Source organism: Grampus griseus, assembly GCF_964374135.1.
Source record: "Grampus griseus genome assembly, chromosome: 18".
Lineage (NCBI taxonomy): Eukaryota > Metazoa > Chordata > Mammalia > Artiodactyla > Delphinidae > Grampus > Grampus griseus.
The window spans coordinates 78,679,414-78,702,386 of NC_139012.1; the positions used below are offsets into that span (position 1 = coordinate 78,679,414).

At 37.8% G+C, this 22,973-nt stretch overlaps 1 protein-coding gene across 3 annotated transcripts in view; it reads left to right on the forward strand.

Annotated features, from left to right (window-relative positions):
- The window catches only part of ZDHHC20 (zDHHC palmitoyltransferase 20), a 73,245-nt gene that overhangs the window by 14,989 nt on the left and 35,283 nt on the right, over window positions 1-22,973 (forward strand). For all 3 annotated transcript variants that reach the window (XM_082675755.1, XM_082675756.1, XM_082675757.1), the window contains exons 2-4: window positions 12,539-12,565; window positions 16,519-16,622; window positions 22,193-22,313. In XM_082675755.1, coding sequence (XP_082531881.1) covers window positions 12,539-12,565; window positions 16,519-16,622; window positions 22,193-22,313 — 252 coding nt within the window. The remainder of the gene's footprint in view (window positions 1-12,538; window positions 12,566-16,518; window positions 16,623-22,192; window positions 22,314-22,973) is intronic.

The window sequence follows — 22,973 nt, forward strand, 5'->3', positions numbered from 1 at the left end:
AAGCAGACAGATTTACTTTCAGTCCAGTAATCCCACTGTTCGAAATCTGCACTGAAGATAAACTTCCACAAGTAAACAACACATGCATAGGGTTAGTCATTGCTGCGCTGTTTGTAACAGCAGAAGATTGGAGACAACCCAGATGGCTATCAATAGAGGCCTGGTTGTATAACTGGAACACCCACACAGTGGAATGCCATGCAGTGCTTTAAAAAGGAAACAATAGTTGTCTCTGTGTACTAATGTGTAGTGATTTCTAGGGTGTAAGTGAAAAAAGCAAGGTGTAGACCAAAATATGTAAAGGAAGAAATTAGAAATACATACTTGCTTATTTTGCTAAAAGAAATAGTGGAAGGATAAAACAAACACTAATAAAAATGATTACCTGGGGTGAGGGGGTGAGGAATGAAAGCCAGGCCTTCCTGTGTACCTTTTTTACATAGTTTTAACGTTGAAACATTTATATTTGTTACATATCCAAAATAAAAATAAAACAAAGAGGGGTAAAAGCAAACTGTAAAATTTGAAATCATGAAACGAACTTAATTTTATGAAGTTGGTACTATAACTACACAGAGGAAAGAATTATTTCAAGTGAGTTTTGAAAGTAACACAGGACTCCTTAGTTGGATGTAGTTTAAAGCCAAAACAGAATAAAACAAAAAAACTGCAAAGAAATCTTAAACTAATATGTAGTTTTTAAACTGTTTTATGTATATTTTAGTTTAAACTGAATAAATAAGTAAATTACTTAGGAACTAAGATTTTCATTGTGAAAGTAAAGAGATACAAATATAATGCCGAGAAATTAAGGAAAAAACTCTATTTGTTCTATTTGAATCGTTCAATTTGAATTGGAAATATCAGTGTGAATATAAATATAAGTGTATAATGCTCCTTCTGTAACCCAAAGGGCCTAAAAGCAATGAAACTCCAGTAGCTGTGAGTACCCTGAGAATTCAGAGCTTGGTTTCTAAATATCATTAAAAGGAACCAGTGACCTTTGAAGAAGTGGCTAATGTCAGGTCCAGGGGAGGAAAATATAAAATGAGCCTGGGACATCTTGTGCTGTGCAAGGAAGTGCTCAGCGACTAATGGGATGATCGAGATGCTACAGGAGTCAGCTGGAAGAGGCATTAGCCAAGTGAGACAATTTGAACATAAAAATGAGTGTACTTGATGACACATCGAGTAAATAAAATCCGTAAGTTTCTGTGTTGATATTCAAGAAGAGAAAAACTAAATTTATTTGCTAACAATGGAGGTGAATTTTTTAAATTAATTAATCTATTTATTTATTTATTTAGGCTGCGTTGGGTCTTTGTTGCTGCGCGTGGGCTTTCTCTAGTTGCGGCAAGCTGGGGCTACTCTTCATTGCAGAACGTGGGCTTCTCATTGCGGTGGCTTCTCTTGTTGCGGAGCATGGGCTGTAGGCGCAGGCTTCAGTAGTTGTGGCACACGGGCTCAGTGGTTGTGGTTCGCAAGCTCTGGAGCACAGGCTCAGTAGTTGTGGTGCACGGGCTTAGTTGCTCCGTGGCATGTGGGATCTTTCCAGACCAGGGCCCGAACCCGTGTCCCCAGCATTGGCAGGTGGACCCTTAACCACTGCACCACCAGGGATGTGCTGGAGATAAATATTATACCAAAATCTTATTCTGAAAACGGGTAATTAAAGGGAAATAATTATATTTTTGTACTGCCTTTTTAGAATGACTCTAGTTCATCTCCAGTGAGGGAAAGCTCTTTACAGAAGAATGCCAGCTTAAAACTATGGAAATAAATAATAGAGGGCTTGGGCTTCCCTGGTGGCACAGTGGTTGAGAGTCCGCCTGCCGATGCAGGGGACACGGGTTCATGCCCCGGTCCGGGAAGATCCCACATGCCGCAGAGCGGCTGGGTCTGTGAGCCATGGCCGCTGAGCCTGCGCGTCCGGAGCCTGTGCTCCGCAACGGGAGAGGTCACAACAGTGAGAGGCCCGCGTACCGCAAAAATAAAATAAAATAAAAAAATAATAGAGGGCTTTTAATGGTGATTTTCTAATTCTACGAAATAATAGATTCAGGCAAGGCATATCAGTGGATGCTAAAACCGTTAGGGGAAGAAGATATTCACATACCCTTAACGTTGTACTCCACAAAAGATTTCGTAAAAAAAAAAAAAAAAAAAAGATTTCGTGATTGTCCAAGTCAAAAATGGACCTTTACAAAGGAGACATTTGGTGGTCACTACCTTACCAAATGGCCAAACGTAGCATCACTGATAGTGACAAACTTAAATAATGTGTCTCCTGAGTATCTCCTTAAATACTGTACAGTACCCAGATGAGTATTCTTGTCCATCCTCTTCCCCCGTTCCCTCAAATTATACTCAAGCCATTAGACTTTGAATGGAATGGTAGGAGGAGGAGAAGGTTGGGGTAGATGAAGAAGTAAAGGACACCAAAAAGAAACAAGTTCAGAATGTAGCACATTTCACAAGACATCTGGCCTCCTCTCTTCAAAAAGTCACTGTCAGGCTTCCCTGGTGGCGCAGTGGTTGAGAATCTGCCAGCCGATGCAGGGGACACAGGTTTGAGCCCTGGTCTGGGAAGATCCCAGATGCTGCAGAGCAACTAGGCCCGTGAGCCACAACTACTGAGCCTGCGCGTCTGGAGCCTGTGCTCCGCAACGAGAGGCCGCAACAGTGAGAGGCCCGCGCACCGCAATGAAGAGTGGCCCCCGCTTGCCACAACTAGAGAAAGCACTTGCACAGAAATGAAGACCCAACACAGCCAAAAATAAAAATAAATAAATTAAAAGAAGGCTCAACATTTAAAAAAAGTCCGTGTCTTTTGGGATTCTGGGAAGATGATGGTAACGGGTTATTATTTTTGAGTCTCCCCCAAATCACTGCATATAAACAGAACAACTTGAATTGTATCTACGACAAAACCAGTTTGCTAGAGAATGAGGATGTGCTTTAGACAACCCAAATGACTACAGAGACAGCAACTTAAACTCTGATATGAACATTAAATATGTACATATGTTCTTATAGACCTAAGTGAGGAGGGTTATAAGGAAGAGAAAAATATAGTTTGTAATGGTTATTTGCTCTAACAAAGTATATATGGTACAGCTATTAGAGAATATAGAGCATATATGCAACAAGTTATTTAAACCTTTCAGTAATCATATTACTGGCAGTATTAATGGTCTCATTGATTGAAATAATATCAGGCATCTTATCTGGCCACAATACTATGAGACTAGAAATCAACTACAAGAAAAAAACTGCAAAAACACAAACAAGTGGAGGCTAGAAAATATGCTACTAAACAACCAATGGATCACTGAAAAAATCAAAAAAAATATGGAGACAAATGAAAACAACACAGCGATCCAAAATCTATGGGATGCAGCAACAGCAGTTGTAAGTGGGAAGTTTATAGTGATAAAAGCCTACGTCCGGAAATAAGAAAAATCTCAAATAAGCAACTTAACCTTACGAGAAAGGATGAGAAAAACAAGAACAAAACCCAAAGTTAGTAGAAGGCAAGAAGTAAAAAATCAGAGCAGAAATAAATGAATTAGTGACTTAAGAAAATAGAACAGATGAATGAAACAAAGAGCTGGTTCTTTGAAAATATTTTTAAAAATTGATAAACCTTTAGCCAGACTCATAAGAAAAAAAGAGAGGGCCTGAATCAATAAAATCAGAAATTAAAAAGAAGTTAAAACTGACACCACAGAAATACAAGAGATCATGGCAGATTATTACGAACAGCAATAGGCCAATAAAGTGGATAACCTAGAAGAAGTAGACAGATTACTAGAAGTGTACAATCTCCCAAGGCTGAACCAAGAAGAAATGGCAAATATGAACAGGCCAATTACCAGTAACGAAATTGAATCAGTAATAAAAGAAATCCCCAACAAACAAACGTCCATGACCAGATGGCCTCACAGGTGAATTCTACCAAATTTGAGAAGACTTAATACCTATCCTTCTCAAACTATTCTAAAAAACTGCAGAAGATGGAGTGCTTCTGAACTCATTCTGTGAGGCCGGTATCACCCTGATACCAAAACCAGACAAAGATATCACAAAAAAGGAAAATAACAGGCCAGTATCGCTGATGGACATAGATGCAAAAATCCTCAACAAAATGTTAGCAAGTCAAATTCAACAGTACATTAAAAGGATCATTTACCATGATCAAGTGGGATTTATTCCAGGGGTGCAAGGATAGATCAGTATCCACAAATCAATCAGTGTGATACATGATATTAACAAATTGAAGAATAAAAACCATATGATCATCTCAACAGATGCAGAAAAAACTTTTGACAAAATTCAACATCCATTTATGATAAAAACTCTCCAGAAAGTGGGTATAGAGGGAACTACCTCAACATAATAAAGGCCATAGATGATAATCCCACAGCTAATATACACAACAATGAAAAGCTGAAATCATTCCTCTAAGGTCAGGAACAAGACAAGAATGCCACTCTCACCATTTTTATTAAACATAGTATAGGAAGTTCTAGCCACAGCAGTCAGAGGAGAAAAAGAAATAAAAGGCACCCAAATAGGAAAGTAAGAGTAAAACTGTCACTGTTTTCAGACTACATGGTACTATACATAGAAAATCCTAAAGACCCCAGCAAAAAAACTACTAAAGCTCATCAATTTTGGTAAAGTTGCAGGATACAAAACAAATATCAGAAATCTGTTGCATTTCTGTATAGTAACAACAAACTAACAGAAAGAGAAATGAAGGAAACTTGCATTTACCATCGCATCAAAAAAAAAAAAAAACACACCTAGGAATAAACCTACCTAAGAAGATAAAAGATCTGTACTTAGAAAACTATGAGATACTGATGAAAGCAATTGAAGATGGCAAACAGATGGAAAGATGTATTATTTTCATGGATTGAAAGAAATAATATTGTTAAAATGACCATATTACCCAGGCAATCTACAGATTCAGTGCAATCCCTATCAAAACACCAAGGGCATTTTTCATAGGACTAGAACAAATAAGTTTAAAATTTGTGTGGAGACACAAAAGACCCCAAATAGCCAAAACAATCTTGAGAAAGAACAGAGCTGGAGGAATTACGCTCCTTGACTTCAGACTATACTACAAAGCTACAGTAATCAAAACTATGGTACTGGCACAAAAACAGACACATAGATCAACAGAACAGGATAGAGAGCCCAGAAATAAACCCACTCACTGATTGTTAATTAACCTATGACAGAGGGGGAAAGAATATATAATGGGGAAAAGACAGTCTCTTCAAAAGTGGTGCTGAAAAAACTGGACAGCTACATGTGAAAGAACGAAATTAAAACATTTTCTCGCACCATGTACAAAGATAAACTCAAAATGGATGAAAGACCTAAATGTAAGACCTCAAACCATAAAACTCCTGGAAGAAAACATAGGCAGAACACTCTTTGACGTAAATTGTGTCAGTATTTTTTTGGATCTATCTCCTAAGGCAAAGAAAATAAAAGCAAACATAAACAAACGGGACCTAATTAGGGGACTTTCCTGGCGGTCCAGTGGTTAAGACTCTGTGCTTCCACTGCAGTGGGCGCAGGTTAGATCCCTGGTCAGGGAACTAAGATCCTGCATGCTGCGAGGTAAGGCCAAAAAAAAGGAAGGAGGGGGACTAATTAAACTTACAAGCTTTTGGACAGCAATGGAAACCATCGATAAAATGAAGAGACAAGCTACTGCATGGCAGGAAATATTTACAAATGATATGACCAATAAGGGGTTAATATCCAAAATATATAAATAGCTCATACAACCCAACATCAAAAAAAAACCTGATTAAAAAATGGGCAGAAGACCTGAATAGACAATTTTCCAGAGGAGACATACAGATGGCCAACAGGCACGTGAAAAGATTCTCAACATTGCTAATCATTAGAGAAATGCAAATCAAAACCACAGTGAGATATCACCTCACACTTGTCAGAATGTCTATTATCAAAAAGGCCACAAATGACAAATGTCGGCAAGGATGTGGAGAAAAGGGAGCCCCTGTACACTGTTGGTGGGAATGGAAATTGGTGCAGACACTGTGGAAAACAGTATGGAGGGTCCTCAAAAATTAAAAATAGAATTACCATATGATCCAGCAGTTCTACTCCTGGGTATATATTCTAAGAAAATGAAAACACTAATTTGGAAAGATACATGCACCCCAGTGTTCATAGCAGTATTACTTAAAATAGCCAAGGTATGGAAGCAACTTAAGTGTCCATCAACAGATGAATGGATAAAGAAAATGTGGTATATATATTACCATGGAATACCACTTCATCATGAAAAATAATGAAATTTTGCCATTTGCAATGACATGGATGGAACTAGAAGATATTACACTTAGTGAAATAAGTCAGAGGAAGATACTATATGTTATCCCTTATATGGGGAATCTAAAAAAAAAAAAAAACTAGTCAGTATAACAAAAAAGAAACAGACTCACAGATATAGGAGAACAAACTAGAGGTTACCAGTGGGGAGAGGGAAGGGAGGAGGGGTAACAACTGATGGAGGATTAAGAGGTACAAATGACTATATATAAAATAAATAAGCTACAAGGATATATTGTACAGCACAGGGAATATAGCCAGTGTTTTATAGTAACTATAAATGGAGTATAATCTTTAAAAATTGTGAATCACTATGTTGTACACCTGAAACATATAATATTGTAAATCAACTATACCTCAATTTTTAAAATGCTGATTTATGATTGCATCAAGAAATTAAATAAAAGGGATAAATCTAACAAAATATGTGCCAGGTTTGTGTATCGATCAGGTAAAATCTAAAGTGAAGAGATACGCTGGGATCATGGAATGGAGACGATACTGTAAGGATATCAGTTCTTTCTAAAGTGCTCTACAGAGACAATACAGTACCAGCCAAAAATCCCAGCAGGCTTTTTGTTGTTGTTGTTGTTTGTTGTTTTTTTTTTTTTTGCAGTATGCAGGCCCTCTCACTGTTGTGGCCTCTCCCGTTGCGTAGCACAGGCTCCGGATGCGCAGGCTCAGCGGCCATGGCTCACGGGCCCAGCCGCTCCGCGGCATGTGGGACATTCCCGGACTGGGGCACGAACCCATGTCCCCTGCATCGGCAGGCGGACTCTCAACCACTGCGCCACCAGGGAAGCCTGGCTATTTTTTTTTAATCAAAGATGAGCTTAAAATTTATATGGAAATGCAAAGGACCTAAAATAGCCCAAACACTTTAGAAAAAGAAGCTGGAGGAGTCATACTGTCTGATTTCAGGATTTTCTAAAGCTGCTTGGAATCAAGTCAGGGTGGTGTTAGAGTAGGAGTGGACGATATAGATCAGTGGGGCAGCATAGAGACTTCAGAAATAAACCCTCACAAATATAGCGGATTAATTTTCATGAGACAATCCAAGGTAACTCAGTAGAGAAAGTATAGTTTTGTTGGCTAACGATATTGGAACTATTGTCCATCTCTAGGCAGAAAAATTAACCTCAGTCCTCACTTCATACCATATTTTTTTAAGATCAGCATTTAAAATCTATTACAGACCTAAATGTAAAACCTATAAACCTTACAGAAGTGAACATATGAGAAAGTCTGTGTGACCTTCGGTTGGCAAAGATGTAGAGGAGACCCATCTTTAGAACTGGAAATTTTAGAACTGAAAAATACGATAGCCAAATTAAAAAACTCATAAAAGTCTACTCAGTAGCAGAATGGAGAGGGCAGAGGAAAGAATCGGTGAACTTAAAGATGGAATAAAAATTACCCAGTGTGAACAACAGAAGAAATTAAACTGAGAAATAAAAATGAATAGATCATCAGGGACTTGTGAAACTATTAAAAAAAATATCTAAACTGTGTGTCATCAGAGTTCCAGAAGGAGAGAAGAACGAGAGTGTGGCTGAAAAAGTACTTGAAGGAATAGTAGCTTAAATTTTTGCAAGTGTGACAAAAGACGTAAACCTACAGGTTCTAGAAGCTGAGTGAATGCTAAACAAGATAAAGAAATCCATGCCAAGACACATCATAACCAAACTTGTGAAAACTAAAGACAGATAAAATCTTGAAAACAGTGACAGAAGTGTACCTTACCTATGGGGGGAAGTTAGAACAACAGCAGGTTTTTCATCAGAAGCTGTGGAGGCCAAAAGGAAGTGCTGTGGCATTTTTCAAGCGTGAAATGAAAAGAACTGTCCGCCCAGAACCCTGTACCCAGCAAACAGTCCTCCCTCGAGGCTGAACGCCGGCAGTTACAGATTGTCAGCACATCCTTACATTGTAAGTATGCAAAGCAAAAACAGGGTGAAGGCAGTAATACGGCTTTCTCCTCACATGCTGCTCACTTGTCAAGAAGAAAAAGGTTTTTCCACCATAACTTTTCCCTTTCCAAAGATGTATCCATTAGCCAAAACTGTATCACATGGCCACAGTAGAGGCAAAGGATGGTGGTAAAGTGGGAGTATCTGGGATTTTCAATCTCAATTAGTGGGGAGTAGGTGAGAAAAGGGGGCAGTTAAGTGGAGAAGAGCATGTGGCCAGCTCTCAGGTTCACAGAGAAACTTAGATTAATTTAGATTAATATTATCTGCAAATGAGATTATACATGGTCACTGACATGACTGAAAAAAGGACATTCATTATACCTTTACAAGGCACATGTAACCATTAGTATGTGTAATGTTTTTTATAGTTCTGACTTTATCATCAAAAGAATTTTTAAAACTATATTGGGATCCTCAGAAAACGGAATATCCCTCTGTGAGGCCAGAGGCTCTGCAGACGGCCCAGTGTTGGTTGTCCCTAACTGTCCTTTGTCTGTGTAGTCGGAGGGGCAGCTAACAGATCCTGAGGGCTGGCTCCACTCCACCCTGTGCCAGGCGTTGGTGACTCAGTCGTGTCCCTTCCTCCAAGAAAAATCTGGAAGGAACTACAGATTAGAAACTAGTAATTACATACCAGTGCCAGGAGTGTTATGATAAGGGAATTGTATAGATTTATTTACCCCCCTCCTGTGGTCAGGAAGGCCCTCTTGACGAAGTAGTTCTGGTCATTCTTGGTTTGTCTAGCTTTGTTTTTGGTGTGGAACAATTTTGTTGCTTCCTGTAGTTGCGTGCTGTCTTAGTGGGAAGTTGGAAGAGGCAGCCACCAGAAACTGTTAGCCAGATGCAATTTAAATCAGAACTCTGCTCTGACAAGTGTGATCACACAGTATGTTATCAACTTTTGATCTGTACTAATACGATTACTAAAAATGGTATCTTCTTGTAGTTTTACTTTGGATTTCTGTTATGAATGAGGTTGACCATCTTTTTTATGTTTGAGATGTTTGTATTTCCTTTTCTGTGAAAAAGTGGGTTGTTTAAAAACAACTCTTATTGATTTGTAGGTACTCTTTAAACAGAGAAATTAGTTTTTAGTCCATAGTAAGAATTGTGACTGTTTTTTTCTAGTTTCTTGTTGTCTTGTAGTGATTTTTTTCGAGCGTTTATTTTTACTTTTATGCAGTCAAATATATCAGTATTTTCCTGTGGCTTCAGTGTTCTGTGTCATACTCTGAAATACCTACTTAGCTCCAAAAGCGTATATATTTTAAATTTCCCTTGTTTCATGTAGTACACGCATCATTTTGTTTTTATTTTTTGCATTTAAATCTTTGATACTTTTGGGATTTATCCTGACCTGTGTTGTGAATCTCAATGGTATCTTTTTTCCACATGGCCACCCGTTTATTCTGATGCTATTTATTGGTTCTATCCACACTGATTTGAAATCCCATGGTTATCACATAGCGAATTCTTATATGCATTTGGTTCCATTTGGGAGCGTTCTGTTCTGTTCCAGTGATGTATTTATTCATGAGCCGGTACAAGTGTTTTAATAGTTGCGGCGTTTGTAGTATTTTTAGAATACTGTGCTCTAGGATTTGACTTGACTAGTGCTACTTCATTATCCATCTCTTTCAAAATTTTCCTACTTCATCGTGTAAGTTTATTTTTCCACAAATGAACTTTGGAATCTGACTGCTTAAAAAATAAAAGTATTTTTATTGAGATGACACTAAATTTATAAGAATAACCTCAGGAGAATTGTCATTTTAATGATGACTCTTCTATGTAAGAATATAAGCCTTTCCACCTGTTCAGATTTTTATTAGTGTCCCTCAGAAACATCAAAACGTTTCTTTTTGTATAGATCTTGCTCAGTTCTTACATTTATTCCTAGGAACATTATTTTCTTAGGTGGCTTTGTAAATAGAACTTTCTTTTATTATAACTTCTACATAGTGATTACGTGTATATTGGGAAACTACTGATTTCTGTATATCAGTTTTTGTACACTATCACCTCTTATAATAGTTTTTCAGTTGGTTTTCTTTGACTATAAAAGAATGTAGTCATATAACCTACAAGTAGTGATACATATGTCTTCTTTTCAATTTCTATACAATTAACTTATTTCTCTTTTATAATTGTGTGGCTACTGTAGTTCTTCCCAATCATTTCATATCATGGCACGTAATGAAAATTATATTTTTAGTAGTGTACACTAGCATAAAGGGGAAATGCTTTGTGAGGCCAGAGGGGACCAGCCCAGGGTTTAACTACCCCAGACCATACCTGAATGACCTAAGATGGGCTGGAAAAAACCCTATGCCTCTCTGAAACAATATTAAAGAAAAAAAAAAAAGTAATGATCATGAACCTTCTTGTTATGTTATGTTCCTGACACAATACTTCTATTGTGTTTTCTCATTAAATTATGTTGGTTTGGGGATTGAGATAGATATATTTTAGTTTGTTAAGGAAGTATCCAGATACTCCTGGATACTTTAGTCAAAAATGAGATTTTAGTCAAAAATGGATATTGAATTAATAAACATTTCTTAAGCATTGTTGCTGTATGCCAGGCTTTGGAACTAAAATACTGAATAAAGTGAAACACTCCAGGAAAGAATACAAGTCCAAGTAGACTTGAGTTCAGATTTTTTTTTAAATTAATTTTACTTATTTATTTTTGGCTGTGTTGATTCTTCATTGCCGTGCACGGGCTTTCTCTAGTTGCAGCGAGCAGGGGCTACTCTTCGTTGCGGTATGCGGGCTTCTCATTGCGGTGGCTTCCCTTGTTGCGGAGCACGGGCTTCAGTAGTTGTGGCGCGAGGGCTCAATAGTTGTGGCTCACGGGCTTAGTTGCTCCGCGGTATGTGCGATCTTCCTGGACCAGGGCTTGAACCCGTGTCCCCTGCATTGGCAGGTGGATTCTTAACCACTGCACCACCAGGGAAGCCCTTGAGTTCAGATCTTACCTACACAGCATGTACTAGCTCTGTGACCTCAGGGACGTCCTTTAATTATTTTGAGTCTTAGTTTATTTATCTGTAAGAAGGAACTAATGATAACTGTTAGGTTTGTTATTGTTCTAAGACATGATTCCACGCTAATGCAGTCCAGCGGGGTGAGACAGACATGTCAACAAGTAATTGTGAAAAATGAGGTGGTATGGTAGAGATGGAGGGGTGAGCAACGTTGAAATAAAGGAGTGACCCGCTCTGCCTAGAGTGGGACTCAGGAAGGCTTTGCCAAGGAGGGAGTGTATACACCGGGTCTTGAAGGATGAATAGGGGAAGCAATTGTGTGTGAAACATCTTGATGTATTTAGGAAACTGCAGGTTTTTTTCAGGATAATTAGACCGTGGGTATGGGCAAATGACAAGAGACTGGAGAGGGGGACAGATTGTAGATCACAGAGGGCCTATAGTGTTTGCTACTCTGAAGATTGTGGACTTTTTTCTGTAAGTGACCGGTGGGTGTTGAAGAGTATTCCATCTTCAGATTTGCTGGTGATGAGGACGTGTTAAACTGCGAGTAGAGTTGCTTTAAGCTATCGCATTTGAGAAAGTCCTAAAACAAGGCAATGGGAGAAATGGGAGGGGGAGGCGGATGTGAAGAGACTTAGGTAGTAGAATCAACAGGACCCAGAGGCCATTGGACTATCCAGAGAGGAGGAATAAGGAGCAGTTCCCAGGGTTTCAAACTAGGAAGAAAAGTGCTCTAAAAATCACAGGATAAGTTCCTCTTTTTTTTTTTCTGTAGAAAAATAACAGTGTGTTTTGTGTGTAGCTTTTACAAAAAGTTTGGTAAGTTACATCACAGACTACTTAATTAAGTGCCCTGTGAGTGCCTAGAGGAGAGTTCTGCTCATTCTGTAGGTAGCATTAAGAAAAGAGCTAAAGAAAACATCATCGCTATAACCATCTAGATACACTTAAAATTACCAAAGGTCTGAAGAAAAATTTTAGTGTGATTGCCATGTTTATGGTACAGAAGAATTTGAATTTTAGTGTTTCCGTGGTTTTTGAGTGTGCAGTTCTGAATTTGCCTTATTGTTTACATTTTACAACTAAAGTTTATGTTTATGAAAATGATATTAAGGTGATGAATAGTCAACCTGAAATAAAGGTTATATACGAGTGTTTAAAATATATTCACTGTGTTTTCTTCTATTCTAGTTACACTTTCTGGAAATGGAGAAAACGGTAAGGCGCTTTTAACTTTTACTCTCAAGTTAAGTAGACTACTTATGGTATCTTAATTACAACCCATATACTTGTTATTTAGTGATGACTCTGTGTGTTTTGGTTTCCAGGAAGGAGATATATATTCTTAAAGCTTAAGTAGTTAAAAGGAGATGTGTTATTAGGTTTGTTTTTATACATTCAGTGTATTCTCATTTGTGTGATTTATGTGAATTGAAGTTGCTGTTATTTTGTAAGGCATCTGGTACCCAGACTTCTTTGATGTACTTATATACATATTTTTGCCTTGTATATTCTTCAGAACTCTTTATAGTAGTGGTTCAAAGATTTTTAATATCAGTTCTAGCTAAGTTTGAGGAGGAGGTGTTTCATGATGTCTAAATTTTATTGGTGGTTCTCTTGTTTATGCATTTGTTTAAAATAGTACTTCACTACTCATAGTCATTTGATTAAGTAACCAGACTCTGAATTTGTAAATTGTATTACTAGTTCATTTTGAAATGGAATTAAAGTTTTAATGACTAATCAAAGAGACAGTGTCTGGAGAGAAAAATCATTACTCAAAATTTTATTGAGATAAAAGAAAATTTTAAGTCCTTTGAGATCAAATTTCAAAAATAAAATTTGATTTGAGATATGAAAATCCAGAGGATTTCTAAAACAGTTGAATAATTAGAAATTTTTTTGTGTGGTGGTTGTTTTTTTGGCCGAGCTGCGTAGTTTGCAGGATCTTAGTTCCCTGACCGGGGATCCAACCCGTGTACCCTGCAGAGGAAGCGCTGAGTCCTATCCACTGGACCGCAAGGGAAGTCCCTAGAAATTATTAATAAATATTCTTATTGTTGAAAATAGAAGGCATTAAGCATGTACACCTCAAGTTGACTTTGGATCTAACTTCTCAGTAACAATAAATATAGACTCAATCTTGGTAGGCTTGTTTTTCTTGCTTAAAATCAAAACTGTTTCCTGTGTGTTGAAAGCACAGACGTAGAAAGCAGAGAATTTCTGAAGTTCTTATAAAAGAACTTTTAACTTGGATCATTATTTCTTGGGGCTATTTTCCCCATGTCTTTCAGAGAGTCTTTGAGTAAAGTTTTTTGTTTGCTTATTTGTTTCTTAATTCAGTTACAGGTGATTTTTGAGTCAGACCTTTTGATTTATAGGTTCAGTTTTTCTTTGAACTTTGATTTAATTTGATGAGTTAAGCTTTTACTTTAAGTATTACTTCTAACCAATAGTTTATAGCATATATATGGGATTATTAGTAATCACACTAATTTGAACTTATTTAAAAACAATATCTCCTGTTATTATTTATATTATAATTTGATAACTACCGTCTATTAAGTGCTTACTATATTCCAGGCAATATACTAAGAGATTTATTTTATCTTTTCTTTCTTTAACTGAAGGTTAAGATTTTTTAAGGCAAAAACCATGTGCTTTTGTTCTTACGGAGAGCAAAAATATTCTAAAAAAATATTAAATGTTTAAAAAATGTTAAAGTATATTGTTCTGTATTCTAGCCTTAGTTGTAAGTAACTCAGTGATTAAGAAGTTTAAAGTTAAAGTAACCAAGCTATGCAATAATACGTAGATGAGGATTGACAAACTTGATTGAATGTGGGGGCAAGGCAGTAATATAAAGAAGTGAGATGAGCTATAGGTGAAGATAAAATTGCAGGCTTGAAAAATGGCTTCAGTGTTGGTGTAACAGGAGACTGAGCTCCAGCCTGTTTTTCCAAAGGAGAAACAAATGAGGGGATGCTTTTGAATCCATTGGTTAGACCATGGGGTTTAGCATAGAGGGAGCTGGAATGATAGAGAATGCAGATTTTGCGAAACCACAATATTCAACGAGGATGACATCAGTTTTTGTGAAAGTGAAAAGAAAGCATATTTGAGAATAGAAGGAAGTTGTGGTTAGGGCTTCGTCTTGGCACCAGATGTTATCTCTGAAGTAGGATGTGACCACTAAGATAATAATTTAAAAAGCGGAGGAAAATTAGTTTAGATATGACACAGTGACAAAGACCTTGGGTTTTTATCAAGCATATATGGGTTTGAATTCTGACGTTATCATTTAGTAAGTAAGTAACACTGGGCAAAATATTAAATTTTCTGAGCCTTCAATTTCACATTTGTAAACTGAAAGAATACCCACGAGACCATTGTGAGGGCTAGAAATACGGTAACGTTATATGTCTTCTAGTAGACTTTCAGTAGGTAGAAGGGCTGACTTGAGTAGCTATAGTTAAAATAAATATGGTTACTAGGAAGTTTCAGAGTTTTAGAATGCATTCATTAGTCATGTAGGTGGAGCTATTTCCCAGGAATTGCATAGCCAAGGGGGATAAGAAACGGTGAGCCATATATCTTACGCTGGCCACTGAGATGGATTGGAAGCAAGAGACTGGAAGGCAAGGGCGCCCATTGGCTTGTGCAGTGACCCATATGAGATGAGCAACAATTTAAGAACTATTGCACTAGCAGTGAAAAGAATGAGAAGTTTACTTTGAAAGAGATTTTAGGAGCTAGAAGTTGAAGTACGCGCTCCGTGCTGATTAGCCAGCCATGCGTTGTGAGGGCCATCGAGCCCTGGCTTCCTGCATCAGTCATCTGTGTGTCTCAGGGTTCTGCTCTGTTAGACCAGACATGGACCAGTATAATTGAAGAAGAAAATGCTGGGGTCCAGCAAGTTGTCAATTTTGTATCATTATTTTATGTGAAAACATTTTTTAAAAACCAAAAACATAAGGAAAAGTAACCTCAGACCAAAGGAAGGACAGTACTTCAAATTGAATACATGTTAGCTTTATAAAAACTTCACTACATTTTTCTTAATGTTTCTCATTTAACTGCAGACCAGTGAAAACTTTTATCAGTCTATATACTTGGGTAACACTGAAATAGGGAATGCACAAAAAGAACCAGTTTTTGAGAATAAGGAACTACTATACTTGGACAGCAAGGATGATAATAGCCAATATTTATTATGTGTCAGACACTGTTCTAAGTGTTTTGCATTTATTAACTTATCAATATTAAGCAGCTAACTTAAAGGAAACACATTAAGTGCTTTAATTGAAGTCTGAGTAAATTATTTGGGGAGAATAGTATGAAGGGATAATAAATTCTGAAAGTAATGGAGGAGGCTTTTGGAAAAAGTAATATTTGATCCAAACTTTACAAATGAGTAGAATCTCAAACTTTTGTGCTCATCTGTGCTTTGTTTTCTTCAGTGAGTTTGTGGTGCTGCATTCCAAACTGAAAAAGAATTTAAGCACTTGGTAAATAGTTCTGGCTTCTTAATGGAAACCAGTCCCACTTCTTACAGATAGAAAAACCACAGAACACAACAAAAAGTTTTTAGTTATATCAGTGAGTTAATATTTGGAGATAAAGATGTTGCAATGTTACACTAATCCACTTAGGAAACAGTTATGGCAGAAATTCAGAGTGGCTAAAATTTTTTCGTTACCCCGTGTTGAAAACGACAATGGAATTTAGGATACCTTTCCTGACAGTCCAGGAATTGAGTTGTTTATTTTCAGTATATAGTTCCTTGGATTTAATGTTCATAGTGAACATTAAATAATAATTTTTAAGTCATTTAAAATCTAACTTTTAGGAAGTGCTTTTGAAGGAGGTGCTCATAAGAGTTCAGCTTAAATCTTCAGCAACTTAATGAAATCAAATCTCATCTCAGAATACAGTCTTTATTTATAAACCAGGCCAATAACCCTTAAATGCAGGAATAGAATGTTTTTTCATATCTGTAATGTTAACGTCATGCAGATAAAGGAGTGTATATATTTGATGTTTTTAGTACATTTTAATTAAATTTTTTATTGGATCGAGCCTCCTGACCCTAAATATTGTGTTTTAATATGTAATGCTTTTTCCTGTTTTCACCTGGATTCAATGAAATGTTATTTGTTTTTATTTACCAGGAAAGGCCGTTGTTTACCTTGTGGCTTTCCATCTGTTCATTGTTATGTTTGTATGGTCCTATTGGATGACAATTTTCACATCTCCCGCTTCCCCCTCCAAAGAGGTAAATTTAATGTTGGTAAATTACCAAATGTTTTCACTAATTATGGAATTATTTTCCCTGTGTTACCTTTGTTAAAACTTTATTACATAATGCATTTGTTCTGTTTTCATTCATAAATTGCTTGGTAACTCTGCATTGTGAGTGTGAGTCATCAGCGTATCCCTCAGATACAGCCCACTGACGCAGCCTCGTAAAAGTTGGATGATGGCGCTGAGGTTTAGCTGTGCTAATATTCTTCTGCCATGCTATGTTTTCTTAAATTAAAGATGTACTTTATGTCACTGGAGTGAATAATCTTAAGGGACAGAATTGAGTTAGGAAAGTAGAGTTTATTTTTGGAAACTTTCAACATTTATTTTTTCTCAGGCCTGAACAAATAAGCTGCAACTAAATAAAGTGCTTTGATCGCGGGAAACAAATTGTCTGTGCTGTGGCTCGTTACACCTAGTGTGGCTAGTGTTTTTGCTGCTTGGAGGTTCCACTTGGAAATAATATGAGTACACATTTATGTGGAGTAGAGCTGAAGACCACTATGTCTTTTTTGCCTTGATGTAGCTGACTGAATTCTCTTCATCTAAAGTTTAGAATAGCTAGATAGATAAGAATATATTCTCTGGAGTTAGGACTGCCTGAGTTTGATTTTCTGCTCCAACACATTACTTAATGAATCCAAGGCTTAGTTTTCTATTTGGAAAGTGGAGCTAACAGTCATGCCCGCCTCTGTAGGATGTTTGTGAGGATTAAGTGAGATTCATTCATGTAAAGCATTTAACATAGGACTTGCCATATGGTTAGCACTCAAATACTAGATGGTGGTAATAATGTAATTGTTTCCCTTTGTATTAGATCCATCAAAATCCATTAAAAGTTATAGACGTATGTTTAAAGATATCAACTTCCATTTAACTTTTTATAGAACATATATGCAGAAAACTGTACATGCCATAAATGTACACTTGACGAATTTTCATGAACTGGACACGTGAGTAACCAGCACCCAGTTCCAGAAGCAGAACGTGACTGCTTTCCCGTGAGCCCCTCACACTCCCTGCAGCCACTGCTCCCCCGACCCCTGCCCACCCAGTAGCATCAGTTGGCTTTGCCTGGTCTGCGCCTCCCGTGGATGGAGTCACACAGGACGTGTGCTTGCGTGTCTGCCTTCTTTCATTAACGTTCTCTTCGTGTGCGATGCATGCATGTTGTTGTATACAGCCGTGGCTCCCTCCTCTGCTGTGTTATAAAACACAGTTTATCTGGTCTACTGTTGATGGGCGTGGGCGGTTGGGCAGCTTGCAGTCTCAGGCTTCTACACGTAGGACTGCCGTCAACATTCTGGCACATGTACGTACATACGTAGTCCTTAGGGGCAGATGCCCAGGAGGAGTATTGCTGGGTGCTGCCCGTACATTCAGCAGTAGTGGGTAACGCCAGACTCTCACTGCCCGTTGTTTCTACTGGGGGCTTTTGTTTTAAGGGATAATGTAAACCACAAATCAAGCTTACTGTTTCTTCAAATATATTCTTCAAACATTTGCTAATAATTAGTCGGCCCTTAAAGTTATATTACAAATTGCCACCCATATCTTAATCTCTTAAGTTGAAAAGGACCTAATTTTATCTAATCAATTACTAGTAGTGTGATGGCTGTTGGAAACATAGCATGTGTGAAAGTAAATAGTTTTTATTACAGGAAATAAAAAATATAATAAGAAAAACAATTGGCAATACTTTTGAGAAACAGGATAGTACAGAGGTTCAGAACTCAGGCCCCAGCTCCAGACCCCCTCGTCTGCCTCATCCCTCTGCGTTTCTAGCCGCGTGACGTTGGACACACTCCTTAGCTGTCTGTACCTCAGGTACGTCCTCTGTAAAGTGAGGATGGTAGTCGTATGCACCTTATTGGATTGTTGTATGGGTTAAATAAATTAACCATACGTACATGTGATTGATGGTATTTATAATAATATATAATTAATGCTATAGGGCAAGTGCTTAAAAGAATGCCTAGCACATTAGTGCCATCTAACTTACTTTTTTCTTTTTTGGTTGTTGTATTTGCAATGTTGTACCCATTTAGCATTTAGCCCAGTGCTTAATTAAGCCTTTACGTCCACTCCATCCTTCATGCTCCCCTATTCCTGTAAGTGTAATTGTAAGTGTAATTGACAGCCTGTGTCCAGTGGCCCTTCTATGGCACGATCTACCTTCCCTGTCATGGACCTTGTCATCTAGTATTGTAATTGCCTGCTTACCTGTATGTATCACCTTATTAAATTGCCGGTTGTTTAAGGGCAGGGATCATTTCTATCACGTTCTCCACTATATCCCTCTCCCACTATCCGGCACACAGTGGGCATCAGTAAGTATTGAATGGATTGATTATTCAGTCATGAAGGGACAGCTAAGCTAGGCTGCAGTGACAACCAGGGACAGGAATGTAAGATTATCTTTCTGAATAAGCTTACTCTGGGCTGCCTGAGTAGCTCTTGATAGGAAATTGCATAGTTGTGAGATAGATGTTCATGACCGCATTAAAAGGACTCTAAATGTAGAGGCTTGAGCAGCACTTCGGGCTTGGATCTAGGGGGATTGGTTGGGTCGAAAAAGCAAAAACTATACATTTTTAGGGAAGTTAAGTTATAAAGGTAGGCATTCTTTTTTCATTCTTTCAGGCAGCAAGTATTTCCTAAGCATCTGCTCTTTGTCAGACTGTGGTGGGCTCTGGGAATAAAAAGAACAAGACAAACATAAAGTGTTATAAATCGTGATACATTTAGGAAAAGAACGCGATGATGTGGCAGAGCATAACAGTAACAGCTATTAGGAAAAAAGCTGTTTTAGATAGTGTGATCAAAGAAATCTGTGAAGAAGTGGTATTAAAGCTGAGACCTTTGTAAGTTATCTCTTCCACTAAAGGATAAGCTTTTTGAAGGAAGACTCTGTTATTTACTGCTGTATCTTCATTGCCTAGAATCACACCTAGTATATAATAGATTACTAAATACTTGAATGAATGAATGGTAAGGAGGAAGCAGCATAAGAAAAGCTGGTAGGCATCTTCCATCACTAAGTGTCATCTTTCTAAAAAGAAAATACGGTTCTGTCGCTTCTCTGGCATTCCTGCAGAGGTTGCCAGTGGGCTGGTCATTTGCCTGGTACACAGACCCTTCACGAGCTGAGGTCCTACTTCATGTCCATTGCTTCTTCCTGGAACTCTGTATTCAAGTAGTGTGTTGCCCTGAATATACTATTTTCACCTCTTTGTGTTTTCCATGTGCCGCTTCTTTTGCCAAAGTTTTCTTTCTGCTTTGTCTTCCTGGACGATTCCTGTTGATCTTTCTAAACCCCGTTTAGGTACCTCTTCTTCCGAGAAACTTTCATTGACGGCCCTCAGCCCTCCCAAGGGAGCTTTGATCACACCTTGCAAAGAATTGCTGATTTGTAATTCTATGTTTACATGGTTAACATTCGTACTGAACTATAGGAATGTGTTTTTGAAGGCAAAGGCTGTATTTTTATTCATCTTTGGATCCCTGGTACCTGGGACAGTGCCAAGCTCTTAATTGGTGTGTAACAGATACTTAAATTGAACCATTTGAACACTAAATTTAAAATAATGGCATTTCATAGTTTGAATTCTGTTCAGTAGTATTTAATGAAAAATACACAGGAATAATTTCAAACATCTAGCTCATTTTAAGTTTTGTTTTGTTCCATTCCTCATCTAAAATCCTGGTGTCTCTTGAGATTTTCATTTGGTTTAAGCTTTTCGTAATTTATAACCATAGTTCTTACGGAAAAGTAATGACTTGGAGGCCTGGCTAGAGACAGCTCAGCCCAGGACAATTCTGTTCAGGTTTTACAAGGAAACCGTAAAATTTGATCAGAGCATCTTTCTTCCAAATATGTATTTAACGTTATACCATATGATTTTTATTCTCTGTTCTGAATGTTTCAGAGATGCATCATGTCAGGGAAGAACTTTCTAGCAAGTTACAGTTCTCTTAAAGGAGAACGGGCCGTCTTACAAAGTAGGAAAGTATTTTTGTACCTGACAGTATTCGAGGGGGTGGATCTCAGAAATGTCTGAAGATTCCAGCCTGCCTGGAGTTTAGCTGAGTGACCTCCAGAGTGTCAACGTCAAGCTTGTGTGTGATTTTTTTCTGTCCTGTTCATGTGTCCATGTTACTTCTTGTCCTTTATGAGCAGCTTGGGGGTTTCTTGTGTGCCACCAAGATTTAGTTGTGGGAGCTGGGCTGGGCCATCTAAGTGGACTCTGCTACTTCTTAAGCCATCGTGTTTTGGCCAGGCTAGAGTAACAAGTCTGTAAAAAGAAAGAACACGTATTTCACATGAGCAGCACAGAGGGAAACATACTAGGGTAGAACTCAAGAGACTCGTGTTTTTATATCAGCTCTGCCAATAATTCTGCAGCTTTAGAAAATTCCCTGAGCTGCTTGGGATCACAGTTTCCTCACCCCGGAGCTCTTAATCCTGCCTGTGCTGCCCTATCGCCCCATTTGTAACAGAAGAGGCTGCATCAGGAAGGCAGTGCCGTTGTTGACAATGAGGCGTTGAGAGTGTGGAAGACTTGGCACTTGAGTTCGCAGGTAGACCAAAATACTCAAATTTTAAAAGATAAAGTTTAGTCACGACCCCTTAGACCTTTTCAAGCAAAACCCTGTAAGTAAATAAAAACTGAGGAACAGTATTGTTAAAGTATGAACTATGATCAAGAGCATGTCTAGGCCATTTTTTTGTTTTTTAAAAAAATCTGTGAAATAAAGACCAACAGACACTGAAAAATAACTCCTGGTTACATAAAATAGAGGCATAAAACTGAGGTCCTTGAGATGCTGGGATGACATGAAAAGAAGAGCAACTGAACAAGTCCTTTGTAAGGAAAATGCTATTTAAAGAAATAGGCTGGAGGCTGCCCACACACGGGAATTAAAACTTCAGAAGTGGAAACTGGAAACAACTCTATAAAGGAATCTGTCCTTGAGAAAAGGAGATTGTGCTTACCTTGGCAATCCTTAATACTTCTGGAGAAAGCACCCTGATTGATTAGCTTTTTAAAAGCAAAAACAGAGTAGTGAAAGAAGGACTTGTTGTCCTCATTGAGAAATTTGGCCAGAAAATAGTAGAGCCCCATGCCTGTGATATAGCCTGTTACGCAAAGCAAGTGACTCTTTGGACATTCTTCCAAATCTCTTGACACTAACTTTCAAACACCAGAATTTTTACTAACAGAAAATATATATTAAGCCCTTTTTGATGGGGAAAGTTAATCTTCTCTGTAAAAAACAAAAATGCAAAAAATATTTAGTTCATGTTCTTTGCCATCATTAGTATGGAGGGCAAATATTTCTCAATCTGTCAAAGGTATGTGTGTGGTTTTGTTAAAATGTGCTTGATTTAGCTTCCTAAACAAATTCGAAGACAAGTTTTGCCTTTATAGAAGGAAATATTTTTGTTTTTTCTGTTCTGGATACAACTTTGTTTTTCTGAGCCTGATAGTTAATAATTATGGGATTAAAAAGAATTAATAGTTATTTCTCCTTTTATAGTTCTGCTTGTCTAATTCTGAAAAGGAACGTTATGAAAAGGAATTCAGCCAAGAAAGACAGCAAGAAATTTTGAGAAGAGCAGCAAGGGACTTACCTATCTACACCACATCAGCTTCAAAGAGTAAGAAAAACAAATCTTAAGCTCTTCTTCCCAAATAATGTTTAAAATATGGTAATTTTTGCCAAGATATATTTGCATGATTTGACTATTAAGTGGATATTGTGGTTGCCACAAATAACATCTGTGGGAACAGGATTTTCACGTGTTGTGTATCTTACATGGTATTTCAGATAATAGGTATGTACATATGTTGATATAGATTTTTCAAATGAATTTATTTATTTATGGCTGCGTTGGGTCTTCGTTGCTGCGCGTGGGCTTTAGTTGCAATGAGCGGGAGCTACTCTTCATTGCGGTGCACAGGCTTCCCATTGCAGTGGCTTCTCTTGTTGTGGAGCACGGGCTCTAGGCATGTGGGCTCAGTAGTTGTGGCACGTGGGCTCAGTAGTTGTGGCTCACGGGCTTAGCTGCTCCACGGCATGTGGGATCTTCCCAGGCCAGGGCTTGAACCCGTATCCCTTGCATTGGCAGGTGGATTCTTAACCACTGTGCCACCAGGGAAGTCCCCTGATATAGATTTTTTAAGGAGCTCACTTTAATGTGGATCTCTTTTTTCTGCATTTCTTTTTTTTTTCCAACTCAATCTTCATGGCTAAAAATTTCATTTATAATTTTTAGCAAACCATCATTTGGAAATCCTGATTTGAATTTGAATATTTT